At 41.1% G+C, this 18,824-nt stretch overlaps 1 protein-coding gene across 1 annotated transcript; it reads left to right on the forward strand.

The window, feature by feature from the left end:
* Positions 1-152: 152 nt before the first annotated feature.
* On the forward strand, positions 153-18,073 carry LOC114763708 (uncharacterized). The gene is made up of 21 exons (XM_028953465.1): positions 153-167; positions 2,046-2,208; positions 2,482-2,632; positions 3,742-3,834; positions 3,914-4,083; positions 4,190-4,345; positions 4,471-4,716; positions 4,841-5,012; positions 7,083-7,632; positions 7,714-7,867; positions 7,994-8,126; positions 8,508-8,547; positions 9,459-9,763; positions 9,848-10,009; positions 10,569-10,741; positions 10,832-10,987; positions 11,068-11,313; positions 11,430-11,601; positions 12,873-13,440; positions 13,530-13,683; positions 16,875-18,073. The coding sequence occupies exons 3-21, from the start codon at positions 2,526-2,528 to the stop codon at positions 17,033-17,035; spliced, it is 3,918 nt and encodes a 1,305-aa protein (XP_028809298.1). The 5' UTR covers positions 153-167; positions 2,046-2,208; positions 2,482-2,525; the 3' UTR covers positions 17,036-18,073.
* Positions 18,074-18,824: the final 751 nt, after the last annotated feature.

Below are 18,824 nucleotides of genomic sequence, written 5' to 3' on the forward strand. Positions count from 1 at the left end.
TCCCCAAAGTCGTGGCAACATCCCGCAATGGTGGCAGACAGCGTCATCCGAACCAGGTCTGAGGCGACGAGAACTTTTTATTCAGCCTCTGAAGCGGAACTCCGCTGCCGGGGTCAGATGGGCGTGAAAAAATGTGAATATGTCCCTAAACTGTCTCCACATGGCAGGTGAATCGTTGTGAATCTCGGGCTGATGTAACGAATGTAATCTAATATCAGTCGCCCGCGTGTTTCATTCGTGGGAGCGGATTACAGATTAGGAGAAACTGCAGGTGCCGTGGGGAAAAACAGGGTCCTTGCTGGGGTTTCCTTTTTTTCTCAACCCTTGCATAACTGGACCATTAGTGTTGCCTTGGTAACTGTCATTGCAGGAGCCTTGAATACTTTTAGGGAGTTGTCGCTGACGTGAAAACTGCTGCACTCCAGCGGGCATGTGCAGCAGCCGGCTGCTAGTGACACGCATGCGCACTGGTGCCTACGCGACAAGGTCGCGCTCATAACGGTGCAGGAGCCTGTGGTTTATACGTATGAACACTCAAACATTCACACATATAAATCTTAAGACATTTAATCCAACACATTTTTTGTCATTTACATTAACAACACCACATTAATACAGAAATACAATATTCTACCAAATTCTGCAAAATGTGTTTATTAATTTCCTTAACCACGGCAGATGATGGCATAAAACCCAACCCTCATATGTGAATATTATGTCCAACATATTACAAGTCTTCTTTTTAGAAATATTGTTCTTTTTTTCATGCACATATTCATCAGGGTGACTATGATGACAACACAACTTCGGACAAGGGCACCCCTCCGACACAAACTACTTAATTTATCTCTTAAAAATAAGATTATGTGTGTAGAAAACTACATTAAACAGAAATTATAGCAGTTGCATGTCCTGGCTTGGTTTTATGAAGGACCGCCAGGTCCACACCACTACTCTGCTACGTTCCCTCCACTGGCTCCCAGTAGCTGCACGCATCAGATTCAAAATACTGATGCTGGCCTACAAAGCCAACATGGAGCAGCACCATCCTACCTCACAGCCCTTACTACACCTCGCACTGCACCTCGTATACTCAGAGCCTCCAGTACTGCTCGCCTGGTCCCTCCATCTCTGAAGGTAAAAGGAAGACACTCATCTAGACTCTTCTCTGTCTTGGCCCCTCGTGGTGGAAAGAACTTTTCCTTGAGGTCAGAACAGCTCAGTCACTGAGTATTTTCAAACGATAGCTCAAGACATTCCTCTTAAGAGAATATTTATATTAACTTGTAACCTTCATATTGTCTAACTTATGTATAGAAACTACAACAGAGTGAATAAAAAGATTGTATTCATAGTTGAGGATCCTATTGAACCAGAATTGATGACGTCATTGATTGTAACATGGAAGCACGTTGTAAGTCGCTCTGGATAAGGGCATCTGCCAAATGCCTTAAATGTAAATGTAAATGTACTCATACTAATAGTAAAAATAATGCTACTACTAATTGGAAGGTAGAGCTTTATTGTCCTAGTTTACAGATTTGGATGATACATCAGGAACACAACAATACAAAATGATGTACTAATAGAATTGTGGAACAGAGAAAGACAGTTAGACTAGGCCTGATTAAAAAGACATGGAGACTTCAATGTGGAAAAAAGCAGTATGAATGTGCAGGTATACAGAATGAGAATAATGAGCAAATAATATTGTGCAAAAAAAGGCAAGAATGTGATATGTGTAAAAGAGTCAAGGTATGCATAGATAAAAATAAATACATAAATTAATTAATTTATAATAATAACAACAACAAAAATAATAATAATAATAATAATAATGGTTGGTCTGCGGAGTTGATTCCTGAAAAGCCAATGTTCTCCATAAAGCTCATTGTCACGTGATCTACAAAATGTAATCATTAACACAAGCATGTATTAACACGCATCTGAAAAATTACCTATAGTTTTGTTTTAGGTGAGGACTGTGCCTGTGTCTAGCTGTCACCTGCAAAATGCATACTGTACTCTTGCTCTCCCCCTAACAGGCCCCTGCAACCCAAGTTGAAAGTTTTTCTTGTCACTGAAAGCTCTTGAAAAATTTGCCACAAGTGTCAGTGGTGTTTGTAGTGGGGAAGCAGTAACAGACAAGTACAGAAGCTGCAGCCTTGCTATCATCACTAGCTTTCAGGGAAAGCTGAAGGACTAAAGGTAGGCAATATTTTCATTGTAGATTTTCCAGAAGCTGTTAATGCTGTCCTGGCCAATAAATACATTGTCAATAGTTCATTATCTACATTTGTTGCTGCTGATTTATTTTTATCCATTCATTATTCAGATATACAATTATGTTTCTGTTGTAGCTTTATAACTGTGATATTACAGGTATGGCCATCTAACATGGTTCAGAAAAAGTCAATGGTATTTATTTTAATGATCAGAAACATCAGAGAAAAAAAACCGTTCATCTTCACTACCAAAAAGTAACAGGGCGAAACGTCACAGTCCCTTGACCAGACGTCATTGAGATGAGTCTGAATGATGCCCTGATGTCTGACGCTCCCACGGACCCCATCTTGGTCACCTCTTCCTGTGACAGCCTTGCAGCAGGGGCTGCTGTAACCAGCGCCACCAGGTAAAACATCTCCCTGCAGTAACTGCATTACCAGCAGAACAATGAGGAACTGTTGCAGACGCCTGTTCGATTTCTCTTGCTGTGGGTTGAAATAAGACTTGCTGATTTGTCGATCTGGGTAAAACACCCCTAACCATCGCACGTGGTCTTGAATTTCCCACAGCTAAATTTAGGACCTGCTTATTTACCTGATGACCGTGACCTATCAGTTACTGACAGCAGACACCAGCGGGGCTCCAACACAACACAAAGTGGGTCACCAGACAGCTGCCGTGTCTACTATTCATAAACTTGCGTCCTCTTAAAAAAGTGTGCTTAGAACAAAGTGAGTGACAACCACTGGCATCTTTTAGAAGAGAAAAACAAAAACGATATGAAATTAACAGATCAGCCACATTAACCAGTTTTTAAAATTGATTACCCGGTTATTGACGGGGCAGGTCAAGGTTGGACTCTGAAAGGGACTAAATTTCTAAGAATAGAAGCCTGGGTCTGAGCATCTTCAAAGCAGCAGGTCATGTGGAGTGTTCCTAGGTGTTCTTGGTGAACCAGCCACCAGGTCAGAGACTCACTGGGTCATAGGTCGTGTGAATGCTTGGGTGCATGTGCATTGCTGGAGAAGAGACAGCAGCACCTATAAGGACTCAGACCTCAATTGCCCGATGGCAGTGGTTTCTTTTAGGTCTCTTTATATTAACAGTTATATTTCTGCCATTTATCAGACACACTTATCCAGAGCAATACTTACAATCAGTATTTACAGGGACAGTCCCCCTGGAGACACTCAAGTAAGTGGGGTTTGAACCTGTGACGTTATATATTTCCCACTAGACCCATACCACCCTTCCAGATGACAAGAGTGTCTAAATTACCCAATATCTCAATCTGGCCAATCATCTGTAGAAAAAATAGGTCCAATCCATGGTACAAAATGTACAAGACTTAAAGGATCTGTTGATAACACACGAGTGTGGGTTTAAAATTGTGGCTGATCAGTGTAAAATGCTATCAGATCCTTGTTGATACCTCACATCAGCATCACATGAATGTTGTAAAATTTGTTGAATGTGAGGTCATTTGATGACATTTGATGGTATAACATTTTATAGGTTCACACAATCTAGTGGCAAGCACTGCCAGAAGACCTGTGTCACATGGCAAGCAGTAAATGGACTTATGCAGGTTACAGTTGACAATGATGTGTAAGTGTCTCCCCACAGTGTCTCACAGTCAACTTCAGGATTTGAAACATGAAGGAACATATTTGAAATATTCACACAGAGATGAAGATCCACTGCTCATGGCTGTGTGGAGAGGTGACGCAAGAGTCATGAGGGACATTTTGATGACATCAGAATCGAATCAGTTGCAAGTAAACAAGGATGGATGGACACCTCTACATGAGGCAGCATATTACGGCCAAGCAGAGTGCATGAAGATACTACTTTTAGGTAACTGCTTGAAAGAATCATTCCAAGTTGATTATTATATACAATCCACATAAATTGATTATTTTATATTTAATTTAACTTAATGACTTGATGTGGTTTTATGAAGTTGCCCCACAGATGATTAACCACCAGACCACCTCCAGTCAGACTCCTCTCATACTGGCTGCAGCCAGAGGTCACTTCGCATGTACCCAGTGTCTTCTAGACATGGGTGCTGACCCTAACATAGCAGACAAGAGCAAGAGAACTCCTATTTATGAAGGTACTTGGTGACTTTTTTTCCAATTCTGAAAATCCTGAAACTGGTCTGCAGTTGTAAATATAAATACAATTTTCATTTGGCAAAGAATGGGCATATCAGCTCAGACAGTGTGATTTCTGCCCCAGCCAGTGTTGTCGGCAATGTCGAAATGGTGCAGAGAATTCTTCGCTCTGGTGCTAGGGTGGATCGGAGGTGCGCAGGGGGTTGGACAGCTCTGCATGAGGCGGCGTCCCGCAACAACCTGTCAGTTACGGCTCTGCTTGTCGAGCACGGAGCCAAGGTGGACGCGGTCAGTGATGATGGAATCTCTCCATTATTCATTGCGGCACAGAGTGGAAGTGTAGATACCCTTCTCTTCCTGATTAAGAGTGGTACGTTCTTACAAGTTCAGTTGAAATCAGTAAAATTACAATAACAAAATATCCAAAATTTTCCATATTACCTGTATAACATAAACTTGCATTCAAAAATGTGCCTTTGCTGTAAATACTATAGGGGCTGAAATTGCTAAAGAAGCTAAAGATGGTGCCACATCATTATTTGAGGCCTGTAGACATGGTCATAACAAGATCGTGGAGATTCTTCTCTCTCACGGTGCAGATCCCAACAAACCGGAAAAACGTGGCCTCCTTCCTCTTCATGTGGCTGCTAAGCGAGGATATTGTAGGTATAGAAAAAATACACTGAACTGTCAAACAATGTTAGATTCACCAATCAGAATTATTAATTTGGTTTTGTAAAAAAGGATTGCAAAAGGAAAGGCAATGCAGTTTCGGTTGTTTTGCATTTGATATTTTAGGAAAAACTATTGCTAGTGAGTAATTGTTAGTGAGTAATTGGGTTCTTTATGAAGTATTTCAAATGAAAATCATGTTTTAAAAAATCTATAATTTGTTTTTGAAAATCTATAATATTAAAGATAATCTGCTGGGGAACAGAAAAAATCAAAGTAGTTATTTCTAATTTTTCACGATACAGACAAGTAGCAAGAAGTCTTGTTCTTGTTTATAAGGTTTTTTTGTGTGTGTGTGTCAACATTAGTGAACACTCCCCATTTTTTACAGCTGTTATAGCTCTTTAAAGGTCCCCTGCCATGAAAATTTCATGATTTAACATTAATACGAGTTCCCCTAGCCTGTTTATGGTCCTGTAGTGGCTAGAAATGTGACAGGTGTAAAGAGTGCTTTGGTCATTCTGCTTCACCGTTCAGAGAGCGGCAGCTCAGACAGCCGGATCTGGAATTTGTGATGACCTAAGGGGAAAGGTATCTCCACTTACCATCATGACGTGATACGTGAGAATTTGAAGACCCAGTGGGTTCATTTAATATTTTTCTGGAAAAACTAAAAATGAAAGTGTTGATGACGTCATTTCAACAAACTTCTTAGGACACTCTCCTCCTCATTAGCATTTAAAGCTACACACACCAAAACCGCATGTCCTGGGGAAATCTCATTGTGGGACTGGTTCAAAGTTCTGAATCTCGGTCGGATGCAACATATTGTCTGTTCAGACGCTTTGCATTGCAATGCAAAAGCATTGAGAAAAGCATGTCTGCATTTTCTTTGAAAGTTAAAGTGAAGTGATTGTCATTGTGAAACACTGCAGCACAGCACACAGTAACACAGTGAAATGTGTCCGCTTTTAACCATCACCCTTGGTGAGCAGTGGGCAGCAATGACAGGCGCCCGGGGAGCAGTGTGTGGGGACGGTGATTTGCTCAGTGGAACCTTGACGGATCAGGATTCGAACCCACAACCTTCTATGGGTCTGTTACCCGCTAGGCCACCACTGCCCCACTTGGCTGACCTGGCAAACATGGGATATATTTTATTGTTAGCCTTCAACCACAGTAATGGGTTTTCAAGTCTCTTTTCTCCAAAGAATGTGACGACTTTGTTCTGCACTTGGCTGTGAACCTCAGTGAGGGTGATAAAGATGATTCAAGAATGTCACAACTTTAACTGGACCGTAAACATGCAAATTAATCACGCAAAAATCCACTTTGAAACAGCCGTGTAGTTCATTATGCCTTGCCAAATAATTTGGAGACAGCTGTGAAATACGAACAACAGGCACCTCATCTCACCCCACCTGTCCTCTCCAGCTCGCCGTACTGTTGTCACATAGGATGACGAGCTCGTTGTTATGTCAGGGGAGGAGAAATTTGCGGGTCAGACCAGGCATTCTGGACCATGCGTGATCCCTGGTCAGAGCAGGTGCTGTGAAGCAGGCGTCACGCGTGCCCTGTACAAAGAAAGCACACGTAATGCATGGTTGTGTTGAGCTCATGCACAGATCAAAGCACATGTTAAAATGCATGCAAATTATGTCCCATATGGCCTTGTATTTTATCTCTACCTCCGCCCTGTCTATGAGGTGCCGAACCTGTTTATTGTACCTGTTTATTATTAATATGCAAAACTAAAAAGATTGGATCTGAAATGCCAATTGAGATTTCTCCTAATCATGAATGCAATTTTGCTACAAATAGTAATAGTTGTAAAAATATTACTGTTGATAGGAGGGTAGAGCTTTATTGTCATTTGAAAAGGTTAAAAGTTTTTTTTTAAATTAAAGGAATTCTTGGATGATAGATCAGGGACACAACAATACAAAATTAAGTGCAAATATAAGACCTATATAAAAGCAAAAGAAAATCATAATAGGGGACCTTTAAGAATAGGGCCCTGATTGTATTAACTCAGATTTTTCTTTTCTGTTTGCCTTCAAACAGCATTGTGTCGTTGTTGATCCCTGTCACCAGCAGTGTTAAATTACAACACAGTGGCATCAGCCCCCTTCATCTGGCAGCTGAAAATGATGAAGATGACACCCTGGAGATGCTGATTGAAGCTGGCTTTGATGCCAATAGCCAACTCTCCAGCGACTGGTCCTGCATGTATGAGGACCGCCGCACCACACCACTCTACTTTGCGGTCGTCAACAGCAACTTGAATGCTGCAGGCATGCTCCTGGAGGCTGGGGCAGGCCCAAACCTGGACACCTTTAACCCCTTGCTGGTGGCTGTAAAACAGGGCTATGTAAACATGGTCTCTTTGTTACTGAAGCATGGTGCCCATATCAATGCCAACGTTCCAACCCAGTCTACAAGCTTCCCAGCTGCTGTCTTGCTCTCAGGGACCAACCTCGCGGTGCTCAAGTGTCTGATGGACTACGGGTGTGATGCCATGTCGTGTTTCCAGTGTAGCTGTGGAAAGAGACCATACAAGGCTACACATGTCCTGCAGTTCACCGTGCAAACCGGCATCAGCTCCTGCCTACAGGTAATGAACCTTCAAAGTAGCACAATGACTGCTAAGTTGAATTAGCATATGTATTTTTACAGTGTGGGTTTCTGTGATCAGTTTTGTGAGATGTTATCCAGGCCAACCATCAGCCATTGGGCAGGACCAGTTATTGATGTTCTTCTGGACTATGTGGGCCAAACGAAACTCTGTGACCGACTCATCGAACATCTGGATAGCTATGGTGGATGGATTCATATCAAGATGAAAGCCAGTAAGTTTGCTGCTAGACTTGTCACACAGAGAGTCATGTTGAAATTTGAATGTTCACATTTAGGCATTGGAGAAAGGTTAAATGAAATTGTATTGCTTCTTTAATTTGGTCCTTGAACTCCTCCAGCGCTTCCTCGCCCACTAATGCATCTGTGCAGACTGAAGATTCGCCAGCTGGTGGGAGTCCGGAGACTGGAGCGTCTTAAAACTCTCAATCTGCCGGGAAAGATTACAGCATACCTGAACTACGCTGAATCATAGTTCATCAAGCACACAGTTTAAATGTCTTCTAGTGTTGTACGAATAGTGCAAAAATCCTGAGGCTCCTTCCCACTGGAATTTTAGGATCAAGACATTACTGAAGAAACTGAATATAATATCTTTTAACAAAGCTTAAAAATGGCATTTGATATGTGGTATATGATTTAATAAACATGCATATTGCTTTTGTTCTATTTGATTACCTTTATGTGCATGATAGAGACAATAGAGGCAATACAGACTCGGTTCCAAACTGGCAAAAGTGTAATGAAAGCTGAATTGTATAAGGAAAAAATAGGTTTGACTTTACACTGTGTCTAAATACTAATCCTGTGACCCAGTTTAGAATTGTTTACCCCATACCCCTTCCCTTCTAAAAGTATCCAGCGCTGGGTGCCAGATACGCCTTCATCGACCAGGGCAAGTGACACAGGCTGCAGCCACCCAAGCAAAAACTAGAGGAGTGGGCAGATGGTAAACATCCCCTTCTATAAACCACACTGCAGAGTAAGACCTACATCTCATTCTAATTTCATTTTAACAGTGGGGAGAAGAATACCGTTTAGGTAAGTCATTTCAGGATCTTTTTTATATGCTGCACATTTAATAAATCACCATAATTGAAAACTATGTTCTATTTAAATAAAAAAAATCCTTCTGCTCGAACACCATGTTGAATACAAGAAGAGTTTGAAACATGAATGTCAATGAAAACCGCAAGAAGAGGTTTGTGTTATAGGCAGACATGAGCAAATGAGTTAGAACAGAAGTGTCCACCCTGATGTTGTAAATGGAAGAACCATAGATGTGCTCTGATCAAAGGCAGAATTTATTTGCTGCTGATGCAACTTGTTCTTGATTGCGTGCTTCTTAAATCATCCTGTACTTGGCTTGTTTGAATCATGTAAAGGTTTATGTGCTCTTGCTTAAATTGTCTGTTGCTGTAAATAATTAAATGAGGAGACGTTGAACTGATCATCAAATTTTTAAAGGAAGTCTGGGACATTGTGTAACTTATGGTCTTATTTGCAGTCATCATTAAATTCAAACATGTCCTCATGTACAAACATGTATATTCCATATGTTCTATTTGATTTCCTTTAGGTGCATGATAGACACAATAGAGGCAATACAGACTCAGTTACATTTACATTTAAGGCATTTATCAGACGCCCTTATCCAGAGCGACTTACAATCAGTAGTTACAGGGACAGTCCCCCTGGAGCAATTTTAGGGTTAAGTGTCTTGCTCAGGGACACAATGGTAGTAAGCAGGATTTGAACCTGGGTCTTCTTTTGGGTAATCCCTGGTAATCTTCTGCTCACTTAACATTTTTTAGGCCAAATGCTTGTACTGACAGACTCTTCCAACCACCCAGGATCTTCATGGCTGCTGCCAGCATCTCTACTCCGGTATCCACAGGCTCTTGTCAAGAATTTGAAGACTACAGTGCCTACAGTAAATTATCCGACGAGCAGCTGATTCAGCTGGCCATTGAGCGCAGTCTGGCTGATGCAGAAAAAACAACATGCCTCAGCCCACCGGATCTGTCAGCACGGCGAGGTTTCGCTCACCAACATAACACCATTCCCCCATCTGCCAACCCACCACAACCACCAATAACCAGCTCCAATAGGTAACATCACGTCCAACAGTCAGACATTACACATTAAACAACACTCTCGAAAAGGAAGTTGACTCTTGACGTGTTTGCACACAGAAGCAGATGTTGTGGTCTAGAACATCCCTCTGCTTCCAGTGAAACTCAAGAGCAAAAAATAAGCCGAGATTCTCAGAGCCATTTCTTCCGTCCTGAAAAAGAGCAAGTGGTTGCCTGGACACGACACAACGGATTCCTCCACGTCACTGTGGAAGCAGCAAAGTTAGACAATATTGTTTTTGCAATGATTTTGAATGTTTTTTTTATAAGACTGTGGTAGTAAGGAAGTCGGTTCATGGGGTAAACCATGTTTAATTTGCCACTGCATTGTTTAAATCCCATTTAAATCCCATTTTTTAAAATAACACCATCATTTATCCCCATTAAATAAGCAAGTTATATTACATTGTATGACAGACCACCACTATTTATTTTGTAGTTAAGCATTACTTCCTAGCTCACTTGGAGAGTTACTTCTGAAATCAGTAAAGCAGCTCGCGTCCCCAGAAAAAGGAGGTAAAACACAAGCGTGGGCAATGTGGGCAAGCATGGTAAATTTGGTGAAATTTGACTCAGCGTTTTATGCCCTTGGAATGAAATGATGAAATGATTGGTGAGGAGATGGCACTTATTCAGTCATAATTTTGGTGCCGCAAAGCTGTATTCGTGGAATTTTGGGTCAGTTTGAGTTTACAGTCTAGGTCACACCATTATAAACTCCTGGAGGGGTTATTTCCTTAAGCTAAATCATCACAATTTGCAAACATTGTAAAAATTGCAGAGATCTAGACCCCCTTCTGTCAGCCGTGTGGAAAGGTGATGCTGAGGCTTTGAGTCAATTCATCAGAAAGGAATCTCCTAAGAATGTGAACAAACCCAACAAAGATGGCTGGATACCATTACACAATGCAGCCTACTGCGGACATCTGGAATGTCTCAAGGTTTTGCTCCATGGTAACGCTTCCATCTTTACCCAGCAGCATTTTTGGTGTTGCATGCATGTTCATTGACACTTATTTTTTTTTAATTTTACTCCATCAACAGCCTACCCAGATACAATAAACAGGCGCACCAACCGGAACCAGACACCCATCATACTGGCAGTGGCCCGTAAACACCTGTCCATTGTCAAGTATCTTCTCATGAAGGGAGCAGATCCAAACATATCTAACAATGTAGGAGAAACTGCCCTTTACAAAGGTACTGAATAAAAATATTCTGCAAAATATGCTTGAGATTCCTATGAACCATGACCAGGTCAACTTCCTGTCTTTTACCAGCTTGTGAGAAATCGGCTGAGGAGGTAGTGGAGGTCCTGCTCAGTTGTGGGGCCAATGTGTCCAGGAGCAGCATCCAGGGAGTCACGCCACTTCACGAGGCTGTCAAAAACCACAATGTCGCCATAAGCAAACTACTGATTCAAGCAGGAGCGAAGATTTTTGCTGAAACCATCTACGGCATCGAGCCTATTTTCATGGCTGCCCAGAGTGGAGGTACAGAGGTACTGAAGATCTTGATAAAAGTTGGTGAGTTTGGCCAATGTGTGGTAACAATAAGGCCACCATTCTCCTCTCTTTTCAAACAGGGCTTGTAGTTAAGTTTCATTTGAAGTCTATAGTTATATAAGTTCTATATGCTCCAGGGGCAAACATTAATTCACAGGCAAATGATGGAGCAACGGCTTTGTATGAAGCTTCCAAAAATGGTCATGAGGAGGTTGTCGCACTTCTTCTGTCAAATAAGGCTGATGTCAACCGAACAAACAAAGCTGGACTGACCGCTCTCCACATTGCTGCAAAAAATGGGCATGTGAGGTAGGTTGTTTGAAATGATTACATTACAATATAAAGCACAGAGAAAAAGTTTTATGCAGGTGTGAAAAATACTATGAACTGAGGATGCTTTCAAAAATAAAAGTTTACTTAACAAAATGCAGTTATTGAACAGACGAGAAATGTGTTTTAATCCTCCTGATATTAATCCTCCAGCTATTTCTTTCACAGGAAATTACTGTGCTTGGTATAATTGATTGCTCATACACCTAGATATAATTTTGCAAAATCCCTGCCCTTTTGTGTACGTGTATGTATAAGAAATTATGTTGGTTTGAAGGGTAGTAACACCAATTATTGATTTGGTGAAAAGAAACAGCATTTTGTAATTTCTTTAAAAAAAAAAAAAAGCATTATTGTTTTGATTTTGCGAAGCATTCTTTGTTTACAGATTTTTGCCAATAACTTTTGCACAGTACTGTAGGGTGTAAAGATAAGGCCTACATACTAGATGAGGCCTACATACTATAATTATCTGTAGTTTTTCTTTTCCCAGGCTTGCTGACCTTGCTGACCTCTTAAACTGTCTGATTATGTTTTTCAATTAAAAAGTGAAAGAAAAGTGATTGTCATTGTGATACACTGCAGCACAGCACACTGTGCACACAATGAAATGTGTTCTCTGCTTTTAACCATCACCCTTAGTGAGCATTGGGCAGCCATGACAGGTGCCCAGGGAGCAGTGTGTGGGGACGGTGCTTTGCTCAGTGGCAACTTGGCGGATTGGAAACGGCAACCTTCTGATTACGGGGCCACTTCCTTAACCGCCAGGCCACCACTGGCCCCTATATAATAGTGTGCATTTGTTTTTTTTGTACTGGCTTTTTGTTACCTCTTCTTGACAAATCAGAAACACCCAATCTGGCAACCCTGAGTCTAGAGCCAAGAGAGCCTGCAGATCAAGTGTTTATGTCCATGAAGTTTATGTTTCTTTCTGGGTATAAAACATTTAAGTCCAATTAAACTTTAAACTGTTATTGCTGTTATAATGGCTTATTGAAGATAAATGTAACCAATATTAAATATATGCTGGACTATATGCTACCTTTTTCTGGACTATATGCTTCAAGGAATTCCCCCACATCAAAAAAAAAATCAAGTCAGTAAACAGAACAGAAGAATCTCACAACACACAAATATCAATAATTTTGCTGCCTCAACAAAATACAAATAGTGGGATCTCGGCATGTTGCTCATGGGTTGAGGCTTTTTCTACTCTTTGATTCCTGTTTTATCTTTCCCTGCTTGTGCAGAATTGTGTCCATGCTGATTCCCCGCACCAGCAGAACAGTAATAAGACGCAGTGGAATCAGTCCTCTCCACCTGGCTGCTGAACGAAACAGAGATGAGGTTCTGGAGGTTCTAATCGAGTCCGGCTTTGACGTGAACGCCACACTTTCGCTGGAATGGTCGAAAATGTATGAGGATCGGCGCAGCACTGCACTCTACTTTGCAGTCAGGAACAGCAACTTAGAAGCAGTAGAAATGCTACTAGATGCTGGGGCTAACCCAAACATGGACTTTTTCAAGCCCCTCCTAGTGGCAGTGAGGAAGGGTAACATGGAAATGGTCACTCTGCTGGTGGAGCATGGAGCCAATGTAAATGTCTACATCCCCACCCACCCCACAACCTTCCCAGGTGCCCTGATGTTCTGCATGAATTATCTGGCTATGTTCAAGTATCTGATGAAAAATGGCTGCGACGCCAACGCTTGTTTTGACTGTGTGCATGGGACTGGCCTTCATCCACCGGTCAATACCATCGTCAGCAGGAGACATGATCTAAACTGCACATTGGAGATGCCCCCTGAAACTGTACAGGTTAGAGTGACTTCAGTAATTTGTTAGTAATGTCACATGTTGTGTCCAGTTGGTGTTTTCAAATTTTTTGATCTTTGCTTCATTTTCAGTTCTGTGAGATGATCGCTGATCCCAGATTTAGCCCTCGGGCTGGACCCATCATAGACCTTATATTAGACTATGCAAGCCATGTGAAACTATGTTCCAGGCTCATTGATCATCTGAGAGGCTTCAAGGAATTCCCCCACATCAAAGAAAAATCAAGTCAGTAAAAGGGTAGATTTCAGTTGCAATGACCCTGATATATGTTTTTTTCTTTTATGTCGGTCTTAGTTGGTCCCCTAATAATGTATCTAAAGTCTCTAACTGAAATTCAGCCATGGGGAAGAATTACAGCCACTTTGATCCAGTCTCACTATGAGATTTCCCACGACGCGCCGTTTCGGTGTCTGTAGCTTTAAATGCTAATGAGGAGAGTGGTGGGACAAGGAGGAGAGCGGCCTATAGAAGTGAGCGGGCATTCGCGGAAATGATGTCATCAACACCATTCACCAACCATGATGTTTGGTGCAGAGAGGGAGTCGTTGTCATTTTACAGAAAAAAATTTAACCCACAAATACATTTGTGCTCATTTTTACATCCAATCACAGAGCAGCTGCAATGCTCCGCTTGTTTACAAGTCATAGCGGTCGGTGGAGCTACTTTTTTAGGGGTGTGTGATGACAAGGCAGTCCTGGACTATGCTGCCAGATGCTGCCAGTCACATGCCCACAAGGGTTCTCCCTCGTCCTACATTGTTGTGTTTTAGTTGGACAGTTATGCTACATTATTCTCTATGTTGTTAATGGCCCTCGTGTTCTTGTTCTTTTCGTTTATTAAAGATTATTGTTTTTTTTCATTTCATTTGCGTCTCCTTCTCACCCCATGGCATGACAGGGAAGGGAGCGAAATTCTTTGTGTGGGCAAAGCATGAGGTAAGGGGTGGTAACCTTTCCCCTTATAATGACATAACGGGCTAAATTCCAGATCCAACCGTCTGAGCTGCCGCTCTCTGTACTCTGAAGCAAATGACCAAAGCACCCTTTACACTTATCGCCATTTCTAGCCACTGCAGGACCATAGACAGGCTGGGGGAACTCGTATTAATGTTAAATAATCCCACAAAGTGAGATGTTCATGTCATGGGACCTTTAAATAAATTCATTAAAACATGTCTTATAAACTATATGAAGGTATTTCAACAGACATAAACACAACAGACATTGTGTTTCCCAAACCTTCATGAGCCTGTAGTTCATAAGCATTCAGAGCTCTCAATGCACTGCCATCACCAAAAAAATTTAAACTCAACAACAATACACATTAAGCACTTTCTAACATTCTGCTCATTTTGCACATTTCTGCTCATTTTGCACATGTTTGTTCAGTGTACAGAAATATTTTACTTTTCTTTTATAGTCCTGTACAGTATTTTATGTTTTTGTTTTAGTTAGTATAGTTTAGTTTAGTGTGTATGTACATATATATACATAAATATATTTTTCTTTCTTTTACGATTGCACTATGGGGGGTCTGTTTGAAATAGCATTTCAATACATGTATACAGGGAGTGCAGAATTATTAGGCAAGTTGTATTTTTGAGGAATAATTTTATTATTGAACAACAACCATGTTCTCAATGAACCCAAAAAACTAATTAATATCAAAGCTGAATGTTTTTGGAAGTAGTTTTTAGTTTTTTTAGCTATTTTAGCTATCTGTGTGTGCAGGTGACTATTACTGTGCATAATTATTAGGCAACTTAACAAAAAACAAATATATACCCATTTCAATTATTTATTTTTACCAGTGAAACTAATATAACATCTCCACATTCACAAATATACATTTCTGACATTCAAAAACAAAACAAAAACAAATCAGCGACCAATATAGCCACCTTTCTTTGCAAGGACACTCAAAAGCCTGCCATCCATGGATTCTGTCAGTGTTTTGATCTGTTCACCATCAACATTGCGTGCAGCAGCAACCACAGCCTCCCAGACACTGTTCACTGTTTTCCCTCCTTGTAAATCTCACATTTGATGATGGACCACAGGTTCTCAATGGGGTTCAGATCAGGTGAACAAGGAGGCCATGTCATTAGTTTTTCTTCTTTTATACCCTTTCTTGCCAGACATGCTGTGGAGTACTTGGACACACGTGATGGAGCATTATCCTGCATGAAAATCATGTTTTTCTTGAAGGATGCAGACTTCTTCCTGTACCACTGCTTGAAGAAGGTGTCTTCCAGAAGCTGGCAGTAGGACTGGGAGTTGAGCTTCACTCCATCCTCAACCCGAAAAGGCCCCACAAGCTCATCTTTGATGATACCAGCCCAAACCAGTAGTCCACCTATACCTTGCTGGCGTCTGAGTCGGACTGGAGCTCTCTGCCCTTTACCAATCCAGCCACGGGCCCATCCATCTGGCCCATCAAGACTCACTCTCATTTCATCAGTCCATAAAACCTTAGAAAAATCAGTCTTGAGATATTTCTTGGCCCAGTCTTGACGTTTCAGCTTGTGTGTCTTGTTCAGTGGTGGTCGTCTTTCAGCCTTTCTTACCTTGGCCATATCTCTGAGTATTGCACACCTTGTGCTTTTGGGCACTCCAGTGATGTTGCAGCTCTGAAATATGGCCAAACTGGTGGTAAGTGGCATCTTGGCAGCTGCACGCTTGACTTTTCTCAGTTCATGGGCAGTTATTTTGCGCCTTGGTTTTTCCACACGCTTCTTGCGACCCTGTTGACTATTTTGAATGAAACACTTGATTGTTCGATGATCACGCTTCAGAAGCTTTGCAAATTTAAGAGTGCTGCATCCCTCTGCAAGATATCTCACTATTTTTGACTTTTCTGAGCCTGTCAAGTCCTTCACCTGATGTAGGGTGTTGATGTCATTAGACCACACCCCTTCTCATTACAGAGATGCACATCACCTAATATGCTTAATTGGTAGTAGGCTTTCGAGCCTATACAGCTTGGAGTAAGACAACATGCATGAAGAGGATGATGTGGACAAAATACTCATTTTGCCTAATAATTCTGCACTCCCTGTATACTGTTGTACTGACAATAAACCAATCTTGAATCTTGAATAAAACCCTTCTGACAAATCATCTTATATTTACACAGTGTGTAAATTTACAGGTAAATTTACATAAATTCTAAGAATTTCTTACACTTTAAAAGAAACAAAATTACAAAAAAAAATCATCAGTTGATTAAGGGTCCACAACCAGAGAAGTGTGGCTCAGTTGAAGAACATAAGCTACAGGATCAGCTCCAGACACCGTCTGGTGACCATCAGCCGCAACTGCTCGGCTTTTGTGATTGTGTGGTTTATGATTGATATGATTATGAGGTTTCCATGGAAACACTTAAAATACTGATTATTTGACCATTACTGTTCCAGCTCCACCATACACCCTGATGCGGCTCTGCAGGCTGAAGATCCGTATGCAGATTGGCACTCCACTGCTGAGGATCAGTTGTCTGCCCCTCCCTCCCATACTTATTCGATATTTGAACTACGATGACATGGAGTTAGAAGATGTCTACAGTTTTCTTCGATAACTGACTGCGTTGTAGTCAGAATTTCAGTTTGAAATGTATGTTAACATGTATATAACAGCAGACTGGGTTTTACAAACTAAATTGTCATTAATTGAATTTCAATATGTGGTATGGCAGTTTGCAATATTATCACAGTTTGATAAAATTCAAAATCTTAAAAATGTACACAGTACATACTTAACGTACCACATTAACGTACCACATTGACCTGAATATAAGCCTCTATTTTGAACGTCTAAAAAAAGATATGTAGTGTTACATACAATGTACTTACAATGTTCTACATATAAATAAAATGTACATTCATTTAGCTATTGACCTAATTCATCTAAACAATTAATGAAATCAAACTGTTTACTGTATACTTATTTTTAGTGCTTATTTTTACTTTATTTTTACTCATAAATGTATGTCTGTCTCTCTGTGCACTTGTATGTCTTGTACATACATTGTATGTCTTTCCCTCTGCGTAGTTGTAGCATTAGCAATTTCTTTCTGATTCTGAAACTTAACAATTCCATTTAAATTGTGTTAATATCAGCATGCTTTGTCACCATTGTCTTCAGGTGAAATCATTTTCATGGTAAAAAACAGATTTGGTTAAAAAAACTTTTGAACAAGCAGGCGTCATATATTGGGGTCAGCACGTGACACATTAAGCGCGTCACAGCTGAACTAGATGGGTAATGTTGGGTAAGAGGTTGGATAAGCTTTTTTTCTTTCGGTTGCAGTGAGACTGATATGTACCCATGAAAACGAGGTCTGTTTATTTCAGAAGGAGCCACGTGCTGTTGGCTGAGAGTCAGTGAAAGTAGATATATTTAGCCAGTCACTCAGCACCAGAGACAAGTGCAAGATGAAAAGTGCATCTAGGAAAACTTTGTTTTGACAAAGTATTGTACACAATTGTTCTGTAAGAGTGTTCTTTCTGTGAAATATATTTTTGCATTGGGTTGAATTAATTTGTTGACTACTTGATCTGTTTGGGAAAAATGTATGACAAAAATATTTTAAAAAATACAATTTTGATTGCCATCATGTCTGCATCTCTTCTGTTTTGCATGCTTAATTAGATTAATACTCTAAAAATCTAAAAACCTAGGCATGTTACTTTTGCTCTATTCCATCTTCTGGGTGTTGAACATGCACATGCCCCACGGATTTGCCTTATGAGAACAACCTACCAAGACAAATCATTATACGTGAGCATGCAGACACTACAGTCATGGCCAAAAGTTTTGAGAATGACACAAATGCTGGTTTTCACAAAGGTTTTTTTGGCAATTTTCATATACATCACGTCCATGCCGGCTCCGCCCCCCATGACACACTCAGTATTACTTACATTGTCCCTGTCTCTGTTTTGTGTCGCATGTGACTGGGTAAGTCGCAATCCTGTAGATTGCACCTTTCTCGCACTTCAGTGGTGAGGGTTCCTTGTCACGTTTCCTTCCTGGGGCGCTTCAGCACGGATAGAGACCCTCCCAGATGTAAAGCATCAGGTGTGGCTGGTTTTGTCTCATCCACTCCCCTATAAAAGCCCTGCATACTCTGGAGTCTACAGAGCCATCGCCCAACCCTGAGGTTTCCTCTTGTCCTACGTTACGAGGAGTCCTCGATGAGGAGATCACTCGGGAGAGCTGGAGTATACTGGTTCCCCTGAGATGCCCTCCTGGTCATACCTATGTGCCGGAGTGCTTTCTTGAGAGGGTGATAGAATGGGTTAACATTACGCCAGCTACGGGCACTCAGGAATTCAGGAACAAGCAGTACCACCACGAGGGTAGCA

The sequence above is a fragment of the Denticeps clupeoides genome, chromosome 14, assembly GCF_900700375.1.
Source record: "Denticeps clupeoides chromosome 14, fDenClu1.1, whole genome shotgun sequence".
In the NCBI taxonomy this organism is placed as follows: domain Eukaryota; kingdom Metazoa; phylum Chordata; class Actinopteri; order Clupeiformes; family Denticipitidae; genus Denticeps; species Denticeps clupeoides.